The sequence below is a fragment of the Vidua chalybeata genome, chromosome Z (assembly GCF_026979565.1).
Source record: "Vidua chalybeata isolate OUT-0048 chromosome Z, bVidCha1 merged haplotype, whole genome shotgun sequence".
NCBI lineage: Eukaryota > Metazoa > Chordata > Aves > Passeriformes > Viduidae > Vidua > Vidua chalybeata.
This window is the reverse complement of record NC_071570.1, coordinates 68,333,057-68,350,445: the sequence shown is the minus strand read 5'-3', so window position 1 is coordinate 68,350,445 and position 17,389 is coordinate 68,333,057. Positions and strand designations below refer to the sequence as shown.

The 17,389-nt window shown below is 39.8% G+C and overlaps 1 protein-coding gene across 1 annotated transcript; it reads right to left on the bottom strand.

Moving 5' to 3' along the window:
* Positions 1-597: 597 nt before the first annotated feature.
* Positions 598-17,147, bottom strand: RGMB (repulsive guidance molecule BMP co-receptor b). Its single transcript, XM_053932734.1, has 3 exons — positions 16,944-17,147; positions 14,047-14,558; positions 598-4,164 (listed from the first exon to the last, which is right to left on the bottom strand). Exons 1-3 carry the CDS (start codon positions 17,041-17,043, stop codon positions 3,496-3,498), a joined length of 1,281 nt encoding a protein of 426 aa, XP_053788709.1. The 5' UTR covers positions 17,044-17,147; the 3' UTR covers positions 598-3,495.
* Between the last annotated feature and the right edge of the window lie 242 nt (positions 17,148-17,389).

Genomic DNA, 17,389 nt, shown 5'->3' with positions numbered 1-17,389 from the left:
ATAATAGCTCCCAGCTATTACTCAAAAGATGTGAAAGACCAAGGCAGAAGAGGGATTTCAACCTGCCTCTCCCGAACTCCAGCAGAATGCTCATCACCACTATACTCTAAACAACTCCACCATCACCTGCCAAACATGAGTGAGCAAATCAAACCTGCCCAAAAGGTCCTGCAAGAAAACCAGGCAGATGACCAGCATGTGTCTGTGGCTGGGGTGCAGGTACAACTGCTTTCATTTTCTCTGCTCAGCTGCAAAATACAGATTCTTTAAGGGGGCTCACTGGACTAAGGAAAGAATTAGAGATCCCAGAGAAACTGGGAAACTCATCTGGGTTCAAGTTGAAAAGGCTTTACTGTGTGTCTCAGTTTTGGATTTAGATACTTCACACAGTAACTAGACATAAAAAACTTCTGTAGATCCAGCCCTCAGCACATGCTAAACCAATGACACGTGCATATTTTGTGTACATAAATAAATATTCTTCTATTGTTACAGTGTAGATAGAAGTGGACATTAAGCTTTAAAATAATTGTAAAATAATGTAAATATAATAATGCAATTGTAAAATAAGTGTAAAATAATTCCTATAAATAAGGTATTGGCACACTCTATATGACATACATTTTTTATATCTAGTTAATGAGTCCTTACATATACCCCTCTACAAATACTGTAATCAATCTTACTGTTCACAGTTAATTTAGTAATAGCAGCTTTTAATGTCAACAAAGTTCAATTACCAACATACAGAATTCTGAATCAGATCAGATGCAATTGTTTTACATCAGCATCACAAATTTACCTGCATACTTGTAGCTAAGTTGCTCTTCACAACAGGGTAATTAATGAGAACTATAAAATCTAATGGACAACACTGATCCCCACAATCCCTGTTTGTTTTGAATACAGTTGAAGAGAAGTAGCAGCACAATACAGAGAATGCTTGCCTTGTAAAAAACACAGAATACCTGCTAAAAAAAAGGGAATTGTTACTAAGCCCTGTTTGGATATTGTATAGATAGCAGTCTTCAATAGCTGGAACAAGGAAAGACAGGAAAGAATTTGTATCAGTCAAGACATACTTGGGCATTAAATAACCAAAGCATGAAAATTTCTGTGTAAAAGAACATAGCTTTATTTACATGAAGAAAATTAATGCAAGATTTTAAACTGTGCTGTGTGTCTCTTCTCAGAAGAGAAGAAAGCCATGATGCTCCTAGGCTTTTTTTCAAAACATGTCCACTAACGAAACTCTCATTAGGCAGTACAAAGCTTGCAGAATTGCTTGCTTCCTTTGGAGTGTATATAAGTAAACAGACACTGGCACAACCTCAAAACTCATAAAACAAATCCATGGTAGTCATAATGCTAAAGTAGGAGATTGTAAATAATTGGTAATCTATTTTCTGGCAGTACAGCAGTAATCTGAAAGGAAATGCAATACTGAAGGTCTGTAACTTGACCATAAGAACAAAAGGTTGTACTCTCCACTTGTAATCCACTTAACAGATGCTCTATGCACATTCTTCTTCCAGACAGGTTTTCCAGGAAGAAAAAAAGAATTTTTGGTTTGACAGGCAATTGAGCCTACTATTTCTTTTTATAATACTCTTCTTTAGAGCCTTCTGTACACACAAAATAAAGGATTAGGCACACAGTCTCTGCCAGTCCTGCAACATGCCTACTAAGGAAGTTGTCAGATTCCACAACTACAGAGAACTATCATCACCTGTTTTTAGAAGCTCTGTTAGCATATGGTTAGGAGTGTTCTAGAAGATACTTAAAAAACCCTTTTGAGTAAGCCACTAATATCCAAGGGTAGCTTAAGACAAGGGTAGCTTAAGAAAGGCCAGCAAACAGTATTGTTAATGGCCGACTGGTGGTTGCATTAAAATACTGATGATCACATTACACAGCCTTCTACAGAGCTTGTGGTGTTAGACACCTGTGAGTAAGCTCCTACAGGCATGACAGCTGCCTTCTGTTTACAGTAAACATATACATATTTAAAGCTCCTTTTGCCTTCTACAGCAATTTCCACAACTCATTTCTCTGATACATCTTCCAAATAAGATTATTTCTCACACACCTCAACTTCCAGCTGTAATACAAGCTTAGTGAAGCAACATTCACCGTTGTGATTAAGTTTATTAGGTCTGTATTTCTTTGTATGTATCTGATATAACTTCTCTTAAGTTTTGGCACTTTCAATTTACCTTCACACTGTGTGATTAGCCGTGCAGCTGAAATACTCCATATATATTTAGCAGATCATCTTGTCTGTAAGTTCTGTAATCTTGTGGACTTTTCTGTATCATTTATACTAATTTCCCCATCTCTTTAGTTTTACAGAAAATAATTTTCTGTTCCAGGGTTCTTCTGATCTGAAAGTTCTCCAGTAACTTGAAAAGAGGATTTTTATAATGCTCTCAGGAGGGATGCAGCAGTAACACAGATCCCTGTGTTAAAATTCTTTTAAGTATCTCTGCAAACACTACAAAGGAACTGTACAACTGGGATCCTGAGGAAATGGTTCCTCATCTTAGTTTCCGCATCTCTTTCGATAAACTCATCTCTTTCAACAAACTGGCCTGGTTTGTAGCTGCTGGTGATAAATTTACACATCTTGTACAGCAGAGGGAAGCAAGCATCTGCAAGTACAGCAACTGTATTCAGTACATAGCTATCTAATATCCTACCCATCATATTTGGCTAGGAGACAAACTGAGAATTTATTTATAGATTACCTGCCCAGTATGTGGTCTATATCTCCAATTTCTATGCACCCCACTAGGGGTCACTTATATCACCTTACTGACATTAGTCAGTGGGGTGAGGGGGACAACTGTTCTTCTATTATAATAATTTAAAATATTTACACACTGCACAGCCACTCTTTTACACACACACAAATACTTACTGGTATACTGATGAACCAGACCTACAACATTTTGCAAAGACTGATACATTGTGGGTTTTCAAGCATGAAAAAAATATAAATCTATAGCCTTCTATAACACAGGTAACTGGAGGGCCTGTGGAGGAAAAAAAAAAAAAAAAAAAGGTGCTCCCTCTAAGTTTAAGCTCTCTCCACAGCTTCAAAATATACATGTTTGGCATTAACTAAAGGGTCTCTTGGGAAAACCCTCAAGTAAATTCAATTTTAAAAAACGTGTTAAACAAAGTAGTACTTAGAGAAGAGAGAGTACTGAGTATTTAATGTGTAACACATAGTTACTCAGATACACACTTATATGTGTAAAAAATAAAGTGCTTTTTATCAGGTCTCAATGCAGGGACACTATAAAACTTTTCAACAACTGTAAAACAAATAGATGCATAGAATACTGAATCAAACAAACATGAAAACAGTTAACATCCTATCTGATTGGTGCCCCAAGACAAAACATCCCTTCATATACACGGTATATACATATGTATTCCTCTTTACTCAATATATTATGACAATATGTATTTCAAAAATTTTTTAAGAGTCTAAAAAAAATATGCAACAAGGATCAAGCACAGAAGTCCAAGACTGACAAAGAATTTGCTATCCCTGCCCACACCATCATCTCCACTTCTGGGAAAGATATGCCAGTGCTCTTTCCTGGGGTGCAGTGCCTCCACATCCTGCAAAGCACTGTGAGCAGCAGCTGTGAAGTTGGCATCGCCAGTGGTGAGTAGATCAAATACACATGAGTAAAAATAGATGTCCTTCACAAGCATCTTCTCATGGCATTTGGTGGTGGCTGTTTCTAGTGTGTACCCTGATTGGGAATGAGACACAGCACTCCAAGGAAGCAGCTTTCCCATCACAGGCATCGGCAAGTGGCCACTTTGATCAATACGTTCACTGGAAGGGCAGCCATTCACACACAGCTGCAGATCCTGGCTCTCCTCATAGGCCATGACCAGCTCCTGAGGCATGCGAATGGCCAGGGTCAGGTAGTGCCCGAGCTGGCGGATGTACACCGTGGTCCCGATGTACCTTGCATGCATCTCAATATATTTGCCACCAACTTTCTCCACAATGTGCAAGCTCCTGGTGTTCTCATCTCCTCCACTTGTACCATCAACGAAAGCTGCAGGCAAGTCATCAGCCATTGCTTGATATACTTTCTGATCTGTACAGTCTTGGTATGATTTGAAGATAATAGTTATCTGTGGGGGAGGGAAAAAAAGAGAAGCAAAGTTAGTGGAAAGAAATAATTATCTCAATCCCTTTTCCATTTTGTAACTAAATATGTCTGGAACTGCCCACTACCTTAAAACCTGACAGTTGTCCATAACTCATGCCTAAGGGAAACAGCCTGTATACATGCTTGAAGCAGTATTTTACCAGATGGCAAATGTTAAATTTGGTTTTTTTTGTTGGTCTGGAAGCAAGACTATTAGCATGTGGCAACAGCCTTGAGGTCAGGAAAGGAAAACACTTTAATTAAGCATAAAAACTACCTCCTGCCTCACAGTTTCTTAACACTTTGGAATGCCTCCTGCAATGGCAGAGAAGCATAAGGACCAAGTAATTCCCACAATGCTGGCAACTATGGCAAAACCAGAATGGGACCGTGCAAAATCAGGGAAAGGTATAATTAGGACTAAGAAGAACAACTAGTCCAATAACAGCTTAGAGATCCTGGATACATTAATCCTAAGAATTGGGAGACTTGACACTTTGAGTCCACTGTGCTAGAAAATGTGCCCACAGAGAAACAATGCAAGACTGAAAGATACCCAAAGATGTGCCTCTGAAGAGTGAATGACTTTCAACATCAAAATCATTAGCATAAAGCAATTAATTAATTTTTTTAAAGATTAGAACTAGCCTTTTAAACCTTTCTACTTATTGGAGTAGGTCACAACAAAAGAAAAAGCAGGTCCTCCGGTCTTACTTGAAGGGAATAACTAGGCTATATGGCAGACCAAATTTGGAGTGTCTAGCAGCTTTCCTAAAACAAAAATTGGAATGAGAAATCACATCTAAGTATTACAAACAGATATGCTACTTCGTTTAGAGGAAGAATGACTAGAGGGGAATAACTTCTTGAAAAGGTCAAAAGACATTTTGCACCACAAATAGATATTTTAATAATTATTTTCATCATCAATTGGTTATATCAAATTAGTTACAGTCCACAGTTTAGGAAGTCTGTTATGAGACTCACTCAAAAACTTCAAAACATATCAGAAGGGATTTTTAAACTAAGGTTAAACTTAAAATCTGTTCCACAGCAACCTCACAATTTAGTTTCAGTTAACCATCACACATCTGCTCAACTTTTATTTCTGCCTCTCTCTTTTAAAGTAAGAGCAAGAGATTAAATCAAGAGCCATTTACAAACAATTTGAATAAAACCTCTGCCCTCATTAGCCTCACCTCTCTACACCACTTGTAGAAGACACTAGTTTTCCCACCTCTCTCCTCCCATTGCAACAATTTCTTCTTTGGAGTATGCAGACATATCCTAAACAATATTACATTAATTTTCAATATTTGGCTCATTCCAGGTGGTTGATGTTTTGGCAGTGTTTGTCTCACAACATGGACATACTTACTATTTTGACTTCGTATGTTCTCACTAGTGCTGACTGGATTTTTCCAATAGTTTTTCCTTGCATTAAACAGTTATACAGCACGAGATGTATCAGCTATATACCTTGAGACCAACTGTAGTCAAGTTTTTTGGTAAAGTGATGTCTGTGAACCACAGATGAGCTGGAATGCTTATGCCCAAAATCCAGAAAACGCACAAGTGCCCCTGTTGCTGCAAAGATGACCTCACAGTTTTGTTCTTAGTAAAGTACACTCAGCAACCTACAGAACAGAAACTTGAGGTCTCTCAAATGATTAGTATTTCTGTATGTAATCCAGGCCATAATGCAGTAAAAGGCCTTTTATGTATTGTAACACAGTTTGGATAAAACAGACTTCTATCTCAGCCTGCTCAGACAAAGAAGCATTGCTATTTTCTTGAGCACATTTGTATTGTTCTGCAAGAAAAGAATAATTTACACACCTACAGAAGTAAAACTCTGAGTCTCCTTAGCACTTGAACAAGACTGGAGCCAAAAAGAAGTCTCATTGTTTTAATGAGACACTGAGCTGGCTGCTTGATAAAATATTTAAGCAAGGCACCTGGCAAAATTTATCAGGAAGCAGATACCAAATTGCTCTCTCCAGAACTCCCTCATTTACAAGAATGACACACACACAATTTCAGAACATAGAGAAAGAACAAGAAGCCTTCACCCTAATTTAAGATTAGCAATAGCAATGGATGCTGTATGAGAGTTGAAAGACTCTTAGATGAATAAAGGCCTCCATGTATGTTGCAAGGACACTCTAAACAGAGAATCAACAGAGACCATTAAGATTTTCCAAGGACATACTTGTATTTAAACACTGCAGCTCAATACACTGATTTTGAATATTCTGTTGTCTGTTGGGTGACATACATCTAATCCATAGGCCAGATCAGTAAAACCAGAGTACTGCATGGGCTTTGCCTTATCATACACTCCTATCTCAGTATGATGCCCTGGTACTGACAGATACTTCAGAACCTATTGCAAAGGGAGATGAAGCAAAATGTCATTGCAGAGCTTTCTCTCTTTAAATTCTCAAGGTATCAGAGAGCATTAAAAAGTGAAAATGGTTATTTCTAACAAACTCAACATGTGTTATATATGTTTATGTACCTACAGTACTTTTCACACTCTGGGTCCCAAGAACACCTTCACAAAGCTGCTTATGCAGTACTGTTTACAGACTAGTGATTAGCTGCCCTTTCTAAAGTTAGGATGGAAAAATCCAAATGCCAAAATATTCACATAATGAAATATCTTTGAAATTATCAGTGTATCAGCCTTGTTCTTTGGGTACAGAGCTCTTTGGCAGTGAGGCACCCTGAAAGATGAAAATAAAGGTTTCCAGAGGCTTATCTGAGGATACAATAAACAAACATCAGCTACAGTAAGATTATTAAACCAAAGAAACCCTACACATAAAATTTACACATTTCATTTTGGACTTCATCCTCCCACTCCTACTGATGCCAGTACTGATGAATACACTGATCACAAAGCTTTCTTAAATTCCACTGCACATATAAAACCTTCCAAAGATGGTGTTACTGAGCTGTAAAACTACCATTTCTAGAGAAGGCCCTAATGTATTTGTAGAAGGTTTAAGGCTTGTGTGCCTTAAACAAAAGCAACACTTTCAACTGTTGAGTTCTTGTACTTATCTTCTTGTGGGAATCAGACACGGAAGGGTTCAATCTGCAGCCTTAGAAGAAGCTTAGATTGATGTAAAAATACAATACACAGATACTAAGCAGAAAAATCATAAAAACTTCTATTTCTACAGTTGTAGGTGAGAATATGCCTTAAGTAAGTGAGAAACTATACTGGTAAGTATACTGGAATAACCTAAGAGTTTAGACGTTATCATAGAAGCATATGTGTGTCTGTGAGTTAGAAGCCCATTGGATAGAAGTATCCACAGTGCAGTAGAAGTAAGAAAAGGTGATAGGCTAGAAAAGTAAAATAAATCCTGTGGCAACTGTCTGTTGGTTTAGAAAGTTATATATTGCCTTGTAACAAAGAAACTTGTGACTACTTTGTGCTGTGAATGACTGCCTGCTCCTCTAAAATCCCACGGCCTCTTGAGACTGATGTTTATCTGAGCAATAAATTGTTCTTAGCCTGATGGTGGTCCCATCCCTTCATTTCTCGCAGCGACAATAATATTTTCCCTAGTGCCACAATGCAATTATAATGATGAAGCTATCACTATATTGTTGTTTTACTATGCATTTCATAGAATTCTAGAATTTTTTGGGTAGAAAAAGACCTCTAACATCATTAACTTTAACCTTTATTAAAACACTGCCAAGCTTGGGGAGGAGTGAATGAACAAGTGCCCAGTGGAAAAGGACCTAGGGATGCTGGTTGTTCAGCCAGCTGAACATGAGCCAGAGTGGGCTACAAAGACCAAGGGCATCTTGGCTTGGGTCTGACAAAGTGTAGCCATATGGACCTGGGCAGGACTTTACCCTGTACTCAGCACGGCTGAAGTGACACTTCAAATCCTGTGTTCAGTTTTGCACAACCAGAAAGACATTGAGATACTGGAGCAAGTCCAGAGGAGGGACACAGAGCTGGGAAGGATCTGAAGCACAAGTCTGATGAAGAGAAGCTGAGGGAGCTGGGAGCGTTCAGCCTGGAGAAAAGGAACCTCAAGGGAGACCTTACTGCTCTCTACTAGTCCCTGAAAGGTTGTAGCCAGGTGGGAGTCAGTCTCTCCTCTCAAATAGCAAATGATAGGTAATAAAAAGGTCTTTGTTCATCAAAACGAACATTGAAAGAAAATAAGAATTTAAACTGAATAGAGAATTTCAGACTGTGAGAAGAGAAAGAGGAGAAAAAAAAGGGGGGGTGGTTTGATAAACAACAAGTATTCTGCTTAAGAATTGTGCAAATGCAGCTAGCACAGAAGACTGTGTAACTAACTATATACAAGCTAACTTTTAGGCCAAGGACAACTGGCAAAGAAGATAAGGAGCCTTCATCCCCATGACCATGAAGGGCAGAGAAAGAAAAAAAAAAAAAAAAAAAAAGGGAAAAGGAAAAGGACCCCCTAGCAACCAATTGCACCAGCGCAGATACATCAAGAGAAAATACGTCAACAGAAAAAAAAGGGGGGACTATAAAAACAAAAAGGTCAAAGGGGGAAGGTGTGCCGTGGCAGAGTGGAGACTCCCGGCCGCCCAGCGCTTGCTTAATAAATTCTTGTTAATTGATTTATCTCTAATTAGCCTCCCCAATTGAATTTGTCCATAACAATAGGATGAGAAGAAATGGCCTTAAGCTGTGCTGTGAAGATTTAGATTGACTATTAAGAGAAAATTCTTCACTGAAAGAGTTGTCAAGCACTGGAGCAGGCTTCCCAGCCTCTTGAGTCGTCATCCCCAAAAAACGTTTTAAAGGCACGGAGACACGGCACTTACAGATCATGTTTAGTGATGGAATTGACAGTTTGCAACTGGACTCAATGATCTTAAGGGTTTTTTCCGAATTAAATGATCCTATTGCATCCTCCAACGAAACTGTAGTATAAAGCTACTTCTATGTAGTAAGACAAATTCATCTCTACCTTAAGCAAAATGTCCATAAAGATGAAAAGAATGACATGTGAAAAGTTACCTGATCCTTCTACTTCTTAAAACATTTAGAACATTTATCTTCCAATTACCTTTTAATTATTTTTCTATTACACTGTGCTGACTCTGCAATAATTTCCTGCAAAAATGAAACCATGCTACAAAATAGATATTTAAAGTGTTTTGACTCTGGATAGAAGAATATTTATCCCCCAAATTCCTTTACTCTGCTAGTAGCACCAATTCCCAGGTTCCAAGCTTCATACCCAATAAATCACTACAGTAAAAAACTCAGTAGTTTTTTTTTCCTTCTCTGTGTCCTTAAATTCACTCTCTCACCCTCAAGCTATCTATTATAAAACACCTGGACAGGAAAATCCCCATTTCCAATTAATGCAAACAAGAAAACACCTCCAAACAAGAAGGAAAGCTTTCCAGTGGCAAGCCTAAGCATCTCTGCCTCATTTGCTATTCAGGGACAATTACACTAGTGATATCCAGAACACCTGTCACAGGTGCAAAAGGCTATAAAGACTTCACACTCCTCCAAATAAAGCACACAATAAATAAAAATTTAAAAACCCCAATGTTCTATTTAATGCACTATACCGTACCCTTCCTTCCTGCTCCCTATAAAAGACATTTCATCTCAGGGAATTGCAAAACCACCTCCAAGACAGGGAAGCTCTTTATCTAGAGCTGCAGAAATCAAGCATGAATAATGCCAGTGACCTACTCAAAACACATGCAAGAAGTCTGTCAGAAAGAAAAAGAAAGAACATCTTAAACTCAGTTTCCCAGTTACTTGCTGATGATCTTCCTTTCCATTGGAAAGGCCCTAGGATCCTATGCCAAGGGGCATGATCACACCAGGCAAGCTCAAAAAACTGGAGTTTCAGAGTTTCAGCTAGATCACAAAATGTAAAATAGCTTTGCTCATGGTAAAAATAGATGTTACAACTATGAGTAACACAAATGCGCAAAACACATACAAACAAATTGTCAAGAGCATTTTTGTATGTACACAACTCTCACAAGATGTGCTCTTCCAATTAAGGGATTCAAGGAAAATTCTTCCTGCTTTTCGTACTTTCATGCCAGATGTAAAGTGAGGGGTAGGGTAGAAACATGTTTTTATTCTTCACATTCTTACTTGAAGAGTCCTCCTGGCATTCTCTTGTCCTTTATGAACTTACTGGATAGTCCTCAGGCTGCTGGGTTCCCATAGTCTCTTAAGTTTTGGAGAAGAAAACTTCACACATAATGTTGTGTGAAGTTATCAACTCCTTCAAAGACTGGTACAGCAGAAAGCTAGGATAAAAGTGAAAAGCACCAACTCTCTACAAGGGCAAGCGAAGGTTTGCACCTCTCAAAAGGACAATGGGCTGAAGATTAACCATTCTGTTTCTATGGCTTATTAAACCATTTCCCTGAAAAATGCATTCAGGAAAAACTAAATCTTATACTCTTATTGTCCTTCCTTCCATTAGGTCTGCTTTAGATAGGACTGATTATGTTAGTGTTTGTTTGGCTTCTGTACAATTTAACTTCAGCATATACCTTTGTTTTTATTTCCCATTAAACATCTATTTCAAATAATGTGCAATGAAAAAACAGCCAGACTAACAAAAACAAACAGTCTGAAAACTTCAAATTATGAAGACAGAAGACCTATTGGCATGCTTTCAGCTAGGGATTACAGTATGTAGAAAAATGTCACTGAAATGTAGCTCTTTAGAAGTCCTTTAAGCTACCCTGTGGCCAAAATCATTTAAATACATCCAACAGCAGATAGTTAACCACAGTTAAAATGGAATACTTGTAGAGGAAAATGTTACTGGAGTGAAATTAGCAGCGGTAGTGTAGCTTAACAGGCCTTTTCTAGTTCATTATAGTAGTCTGCTCCTATTAGAAATAACAAGAGTCAAGGGCATGCATTAGAGATATTAAAACTTATCTGTTGCATCCCAGGTTGGTGAGGGAGATGCAGAAACTAGGATGCCTTGGGAGGACACCCACCTTTGAGATAAGGTGACACAATGAGACACTTTTTCACAGCTCTCTGCTTCTTATGTTAATGGCCCCAATTACATCACCCCTGTTCTCCTTCCCAGTTCTAGAATGTTCATTGTTCCCATTTTCCTCATTGGTTCCCATTCCCTGCAACTCCTCCTCTGTATACTTGTTGGTTGTTTTCCCCTTTGCACCACCCCTGGTCTCTCTACCCACTGGCCCTCAGATTTGATGCTCTGCCTCCACCATTGCACGTATAAGCCCTGGACACTCCTTTGTTCTGTGTTCTTCTGTCCCTGAACCTCTTCAGTGTGCTTGTCATTAAACTGCCATTGGAACATCACAGGAAGAACCTCTCCTGCCTCTTTCTATTTGTCGACCTGTGCTCTACACCAAGCGGCATGAGTGTCTGGTGCTCATCCTGAGCTATTTGCCTTTCCCTAGGGGAGATGCTCTCAGGAAAGCAGTGATCTTGGCAGCTTCTGCTGTGTCACTGCACTTATCTTCTAAGTCACTTGTACATTCAAACAACCTTCCTTGCCTACAACAGGTGTGCTAAATTCTGTTATCTGCCAAAAAAAAAAAAAGAAAAAAATTCAAGGAGTGTGTACCAAGATATATCAGCATTAGAAATATTTCTAGTATCATAAGCCATAGATCTTGTTTTATTTAATTGCTTCTGCACACTTTGCTGTACTTGGGCAATGACAGGGATTACTAGAAGAGAAGAAAAAAAACATTTTACCTAAATCAAAGAAAAAAAAAAACTTTCTTGAGAATAAATAAAGACAGAAGGCACACCTTTTAAAATCACACTTTCGCTCAGTATGTACATACATTTACTCCTGGTGTTCTCCTCTTTATCTCTTTGAACAGACATATACCAACATCATGTGCTACTATAGTCAATCGTTTTCAGAATGTGGCTGAACTTAAGATCACCTATCTACTACAACTGTTAGCATTCAGGAGCACATAATCACAGAATATGATTATATGCAGGTGCTTTTATTTGAAGAGCTCTGGGAATCAGGGGTACAGACCCAAATCTGACTCCAACATGGCTTTCGAGCTGAACATGTTTTATATTCTATCTTTATATAACTACTAATAATTAATTAATATTAATTATTAAACTTATATTGTTCTATTGTATACATTGATCTCATCCAAGCATGGATTTCTCGTGATTCCCCCTCAAACCCCCGAACATAGTTTCTCATTATTCTTGTTACGATTAAACAATAGTTATATCTAATTACTAAGCAATCATCACATCTAACAATCACTTAATTTATCATATAATGATTACACAACATGATCTAGCAAAGAGAAAGCCTAACATTTTCTCAGGGCCTACCAAGCCCAACTTTTCCTTCCAACTCCCCAAATTCTCCATGATTTTAGAAACCTTTTACTATAACAACCACACCCTGGCCATCCAGTTTGTACACAAGAATCTCAACTTTTTCCTCTACTACTATCAGGAACAAGGAAATAAAAAAAAAAATCAGCAAGACATTAGCAAAACTGAGGATAAAAACTTACTGCAGATTATGAAATGCAGCTTTTTCTTCCACTTTAGAAAAAGCCACGGGAGGAGACTGCAGGAGACATAAGTCTCTTTTGAAAAGTTTACTCACATTAGTCTCATTCCTTTATTTTATACACCTTCAGAACTCATTCACAATGAAGACTGTTTTTGAAACTGGCATAAGTTAAGAAAATGTAATTCAGTTCATTCAAGAGAGGCATTCATACAAGCACTGCCATTAGTCAGTACTTCAGAACCTAGCACAAATTTAGGAGTAAAACTGATTTTTCTATATTAATACTACTGCCCAGCCAACTCCACAGTTGTGTAGGTTCTACCCTGCTGTGACAGACAACTCCTGCTTCTGACTCCAGTAATTTAAAAAACCTACTTCCAGGATTAACAACACTGTGAAAATTCTCTGATGTAAATGTCTTGAAGCTGTGTACATATAGCCTGATGTAGCTTGACAATTCAAGAGCTACACTACCACAATTTTTTAAAAAGCCCTTTCACTCCAAAAGAGGTATGTGACAATATCAGCTTCAAATGCATGATTCAGTAATTGATGGACACACTTGCTACCTTTATCCCAGCGGGAAGAGACAGGGACTTTGCTTAAGTTAAAGAAATGGCATCAGTTATTAAATACTAGTGGATGTATTCCTACCCTAGACTCCTCTAAGTATCTGAGAGGAGTGCAATCTTAAGTCTTCCCTGTCTCAACAAGGATTTAATATTCTTGGCACAATTTTAAGGCCACTGCTTGTTTAGTAAAACTAAGGTACTAAGTCCTTGTCACAAGCATTTAGCTTGCTACCTCCTCTCAGTTCTCTGCAGTTCGCCCTCGTTTTGGCTCTGAATCATCAGTGTTTTGGAAACCAGTTTTTTGTGCCACTCTCAGTATTTGTTTTCTACTGTTATAGCTGTGAAGTTTAGAAAATTAATAAAAAACAAACACATACATTCTTTCCATCTTTAAATTCCCTTCCAAGCCAAAGCACCGTATGATTTTTGAAATTTCTAATTAGTGCAAAGGCAGTCACAGATGTACAATAATCAATAACTGTTTTAAAGTGTTACATCAGTATCATTACAGGCTTGTGTGGTGATACGCAGAGGTTTTCTTGTCTTAAGCAGGAGAAGAGGGAAGAAAAGAACCTGTTGTGTTTGATGCTCATTAAAGAAGATGCTAAGTTTTACTTTTTTATACTACTGCATAGAAGATTCTCAAGCTAATACACTTCTTCACTGTTAAGGGCTAAATTACTTACTTAACTGTTTGGCCTTGCACTTCTCCATGCATGCACAGTGCACAAAAATAATCTGTACCTTGTTTGTAGCAGTAGCGCTGGATCCTGGGACCACAGGCACATTGGTCACTTGCACTGATAAGTATTTATTGTCTATAAGGGGCCAAGCGCCTTCCACTTTGCATGTCTGGAAGTGATCCTTAAAAGTCCTCAGATGAGGATCCCCAAACAAGCCACAAAACAGGTAAGTAGGAGGAGATGTCTTCTCTCCCCCTTGATGTTCTCTCACTTCTGTGTGGCCACTGTAATTGCAAGGATCATGGGTCATTTCAGAGTTGGTGGAGGATGTGGGTCCATTTTTGGTACAGTTTCTCTGGGTCATGAGATCACCGATCCCAAGCACTGCAGAATGGTAGACTAGGTTTCCACGGCACACTTTGGCATTGCGATAGGTACACACAGAGTATGCCCGCAGGGCCTTGCAGAACTCCAAATCAAAGTCCTCAAGAGCTGAGTTTAGAAGTGAAGTAAAGGATACAAAATCAGTGGTGCACTTCTGGATTCCACAAGATGTGTGTAGCTCACAGTCACCTAAGCACGAAACAGACAGCAGAAAAGACATAAAGCAAACCTCTTAGGTGTTAATACCCCTTTCCATTCTCACAAGAACTATAAGAAAACAACTTGAAAGAAACTTAAAGTGCTCACCCATTAGGGAAACATTGCATTTTAGAAAAGAAGAGGTTGAAAGATAGAAAGCAATGGAGAATATCTCAGAGGGTGACAGGACTCATGATGTCTTTAGCCATTATTTCATATTGTCTAGACGAAAATTAAGAGCACTAGGTCTTCTCAAGTACAAACCACACATTTCTTTCTAGATAACAAGGTGATGGCGCAATTCTGTGTTTAAATTAATCATATAGTCAATAAGGAAGCCTCCATTTAGTCTTTAAGTGCTTTACCCAAGTTACTGAATTTTTATACAGAATTCTGCCCCTCAGAAGAATGTGGTAAAGGCAACAAAGTAATGTTGTATGGACATTGTTTAGATGTTAGACATGTCATATGTCTAAAAATTAGACAAAAACTAGACTGAATAAAGCAAAAACGAAGTTCTCTTCTAGAAACCAGAGTGGGGGAGAATGGGTAGGTAAGCAGACAAGCAGTTTGCTTTACTTCCCTGGCAGGGCCATAGCTAAAGCTTCACTGCTCATTTTTTTGGAACTAAAGTGTGAAAAAACCCAGTTGTCTGAAGTGCAGGTTTTCAGCTAACGCACCTGTACACTGCAGCAGCTGTACCTTTCAGAGCATAATTCTGTAAAATAAGACAGAGGAGAGAGAAACCCTCTCCCCACAAAAGCCTGAAGTAATTATCAGATGTATACAACGCTACACAGTTGAGTTTACATGAGCACACCAATCACATTTTATCTGATTACCTGATTTCCATAAAAAAAGCAGTTAACATCCTTGCAAGCAAACCAAAGTTTTACAGTTGTCTCCACCACAGTACTCACAGGTATGATCTGAAATCCTTCCAGATTCTCATGGCAGTTAACAACAGCTTTCTGAAGGTAACTTTTACCAAAGAACTTACCAGGAGCAAAAATTAAATGAACAAGACATACTAAGGACAACAGAGGTACACTTTTCACACAGGTTAAAACCAGGAGGATCACAATCTAGGAGAGATCACATTTCCTGCCATCCAAAGAGAAAATGGACCTTCATAAAGAACAGGTGCACAGCTTCATGCAACAGTTGTCCAAGCCTGCAAAACTATCTTCTAAAGTTCACCTGTGGAAACATTTATCTTATATTTCTCACTGTCATAAAGCAGGTTTTGAATGCCACAAATACACATGGAAGAGTTAAAAAAAAGGGAAAACTAAATATATGAGAAACTCCTGAGCTGTGAGAAATGGAAAATAGGCTGAATAACAAGATTTTTCATTTTTAAATAGCTGTTTTCTGCAATGCACACAGTGATGAGAGGATATCAGCAATTTCTTTGCCTGCCCCTTAGCTGACCTTCCTGAGTCAGTATTCACATGACTTTGACTATCCAAACCTGGAATTTACAAGGGCAGTATGTTTTGCCAGTGATGCGTAGCTAACACAAATCTGTCAAAATCCCACGATAACACAAAGTAGAATGAGGAACTCTCCACCTACAGCTAAGCATGACCATGACTTGTGTAGGTAAGCTGAAAATTTCTTAGTGCAAGCCATACATACCTCTGCAGAATACAGGAAAAAAAAAAAATCAAAAAAAAAAACCTAACAACAATCAACTTCTGTGTTTTCAGATATACAAAAAAGATCCATGCCAAGCAAAATGACAGAGGGAATACTGGGTTTAGAGCCAGACTTTCAAAGCATCAGAGCTTTTGTTTCCGTTCAGCTCTATTTGTAATATTATTTTAATCACAAATAAATCAGGCTGGCTGAGCAAGTCTGTCAAGTTATCAAACAGACCAATAAATCACAGAATTACAGAATTTTTAGCACTGGAAGGGACCTCTGGGGATCATCTAGTCCAACCCCTCTGCCAAGGCAGGATCACTTGGACCAGGTGCCACAGGAACGTGTCCAAGTAGGGCTTGAATATCTCGAGAGAGGGAAACTCCGTGACCTCCCTGGCAGCCTGTTCCAGTGTTCTGCTACCCTTAGCGCAAAGAAGCTCTTCCTCATGTTGAGGAGAAACTTTTTGTGTTTCAGTTTATAGCCATTGTTCCTCTTCCAGTCGCTCGGCACCAATGAAGGAATCTTCTTATCTATCCTCTTAGATGGAGCTATTTATAAGCATTAATGATACCCCCTCTCAGCCTTCTTTCCTCTGGACTACACGGGCCCAGCTCGCGAATCCCCTCCTCGTGAAAGCCTCTACCAGAAGGAAAAGGACCCGCCAGCTCCTCGCGTCTGCGCGCACACATCTGCGCTCCCGTCCTTCCCAGCCCCACACTCCGGTACCTGCGCCCAACAGCAGCAGCCCCAGTGCGGCGAGCAGCCGCCGCAAAGCGGCGAGCGGCGGCTTAGCCCTGGGGGTGGGGGAGGGTACAGCGCTCCCCATGCCCGGCCATGCAAGTCCCTGGGCCGGCGGCAGGACGGCGCCACGGCATGAGGCGGCGGCGGCGGCGCGGGCGGGTGGGCGACGTTTTTCACGGTGCCCGCCCCCCCCCCCCCCCACCTCCCGCTGCGGCGGCGCGGCCGCAGCCACGGCAGCGGGGCGTGGCGCCGCGCGCACAAAGCAACGCACCCACCATGGGCGGCGGCGGCGCCTGCGCCGCGCCCCGCGCGCCCCCCCCTTCACCTCCCGCTGCGCCACCTCCTATTGGCTATCTGAGCTGTCCGTCACGGCTGGACCCGGCGCCTGGCGCCCCTTGGCGGCAACGACCCGCCCGCCGCGGGCCCCGCCC

What these genes read in the sequence shown, in the direction of transcription:
- RGMB (XM_053932734.1), bottom strand. Translation starts at nt 17,043, where the DNA reads ATGGGGAGCGCTGTACCCTCCCCCACCCCCAGGGCTAAGCCGCCGCTC. An exon ending in GCTGCTGCTGTTGGGCGCAG is followed by an intron (nt 14,559 to 16,943) that starts GTACCGGAGTGT and finishes TTTCGTGCTTAG; the next exon opens with GTGACTGTGAGCTACACACA. An exon ending in GCGCTACTGCTACAAACAAG is followed by an intron (nt 4,165 to 14,046) that starts GTACAGATTATT and finishes CCTCCCCCACAG; the next exon opens with ATAACTATTATCTTCAAATC.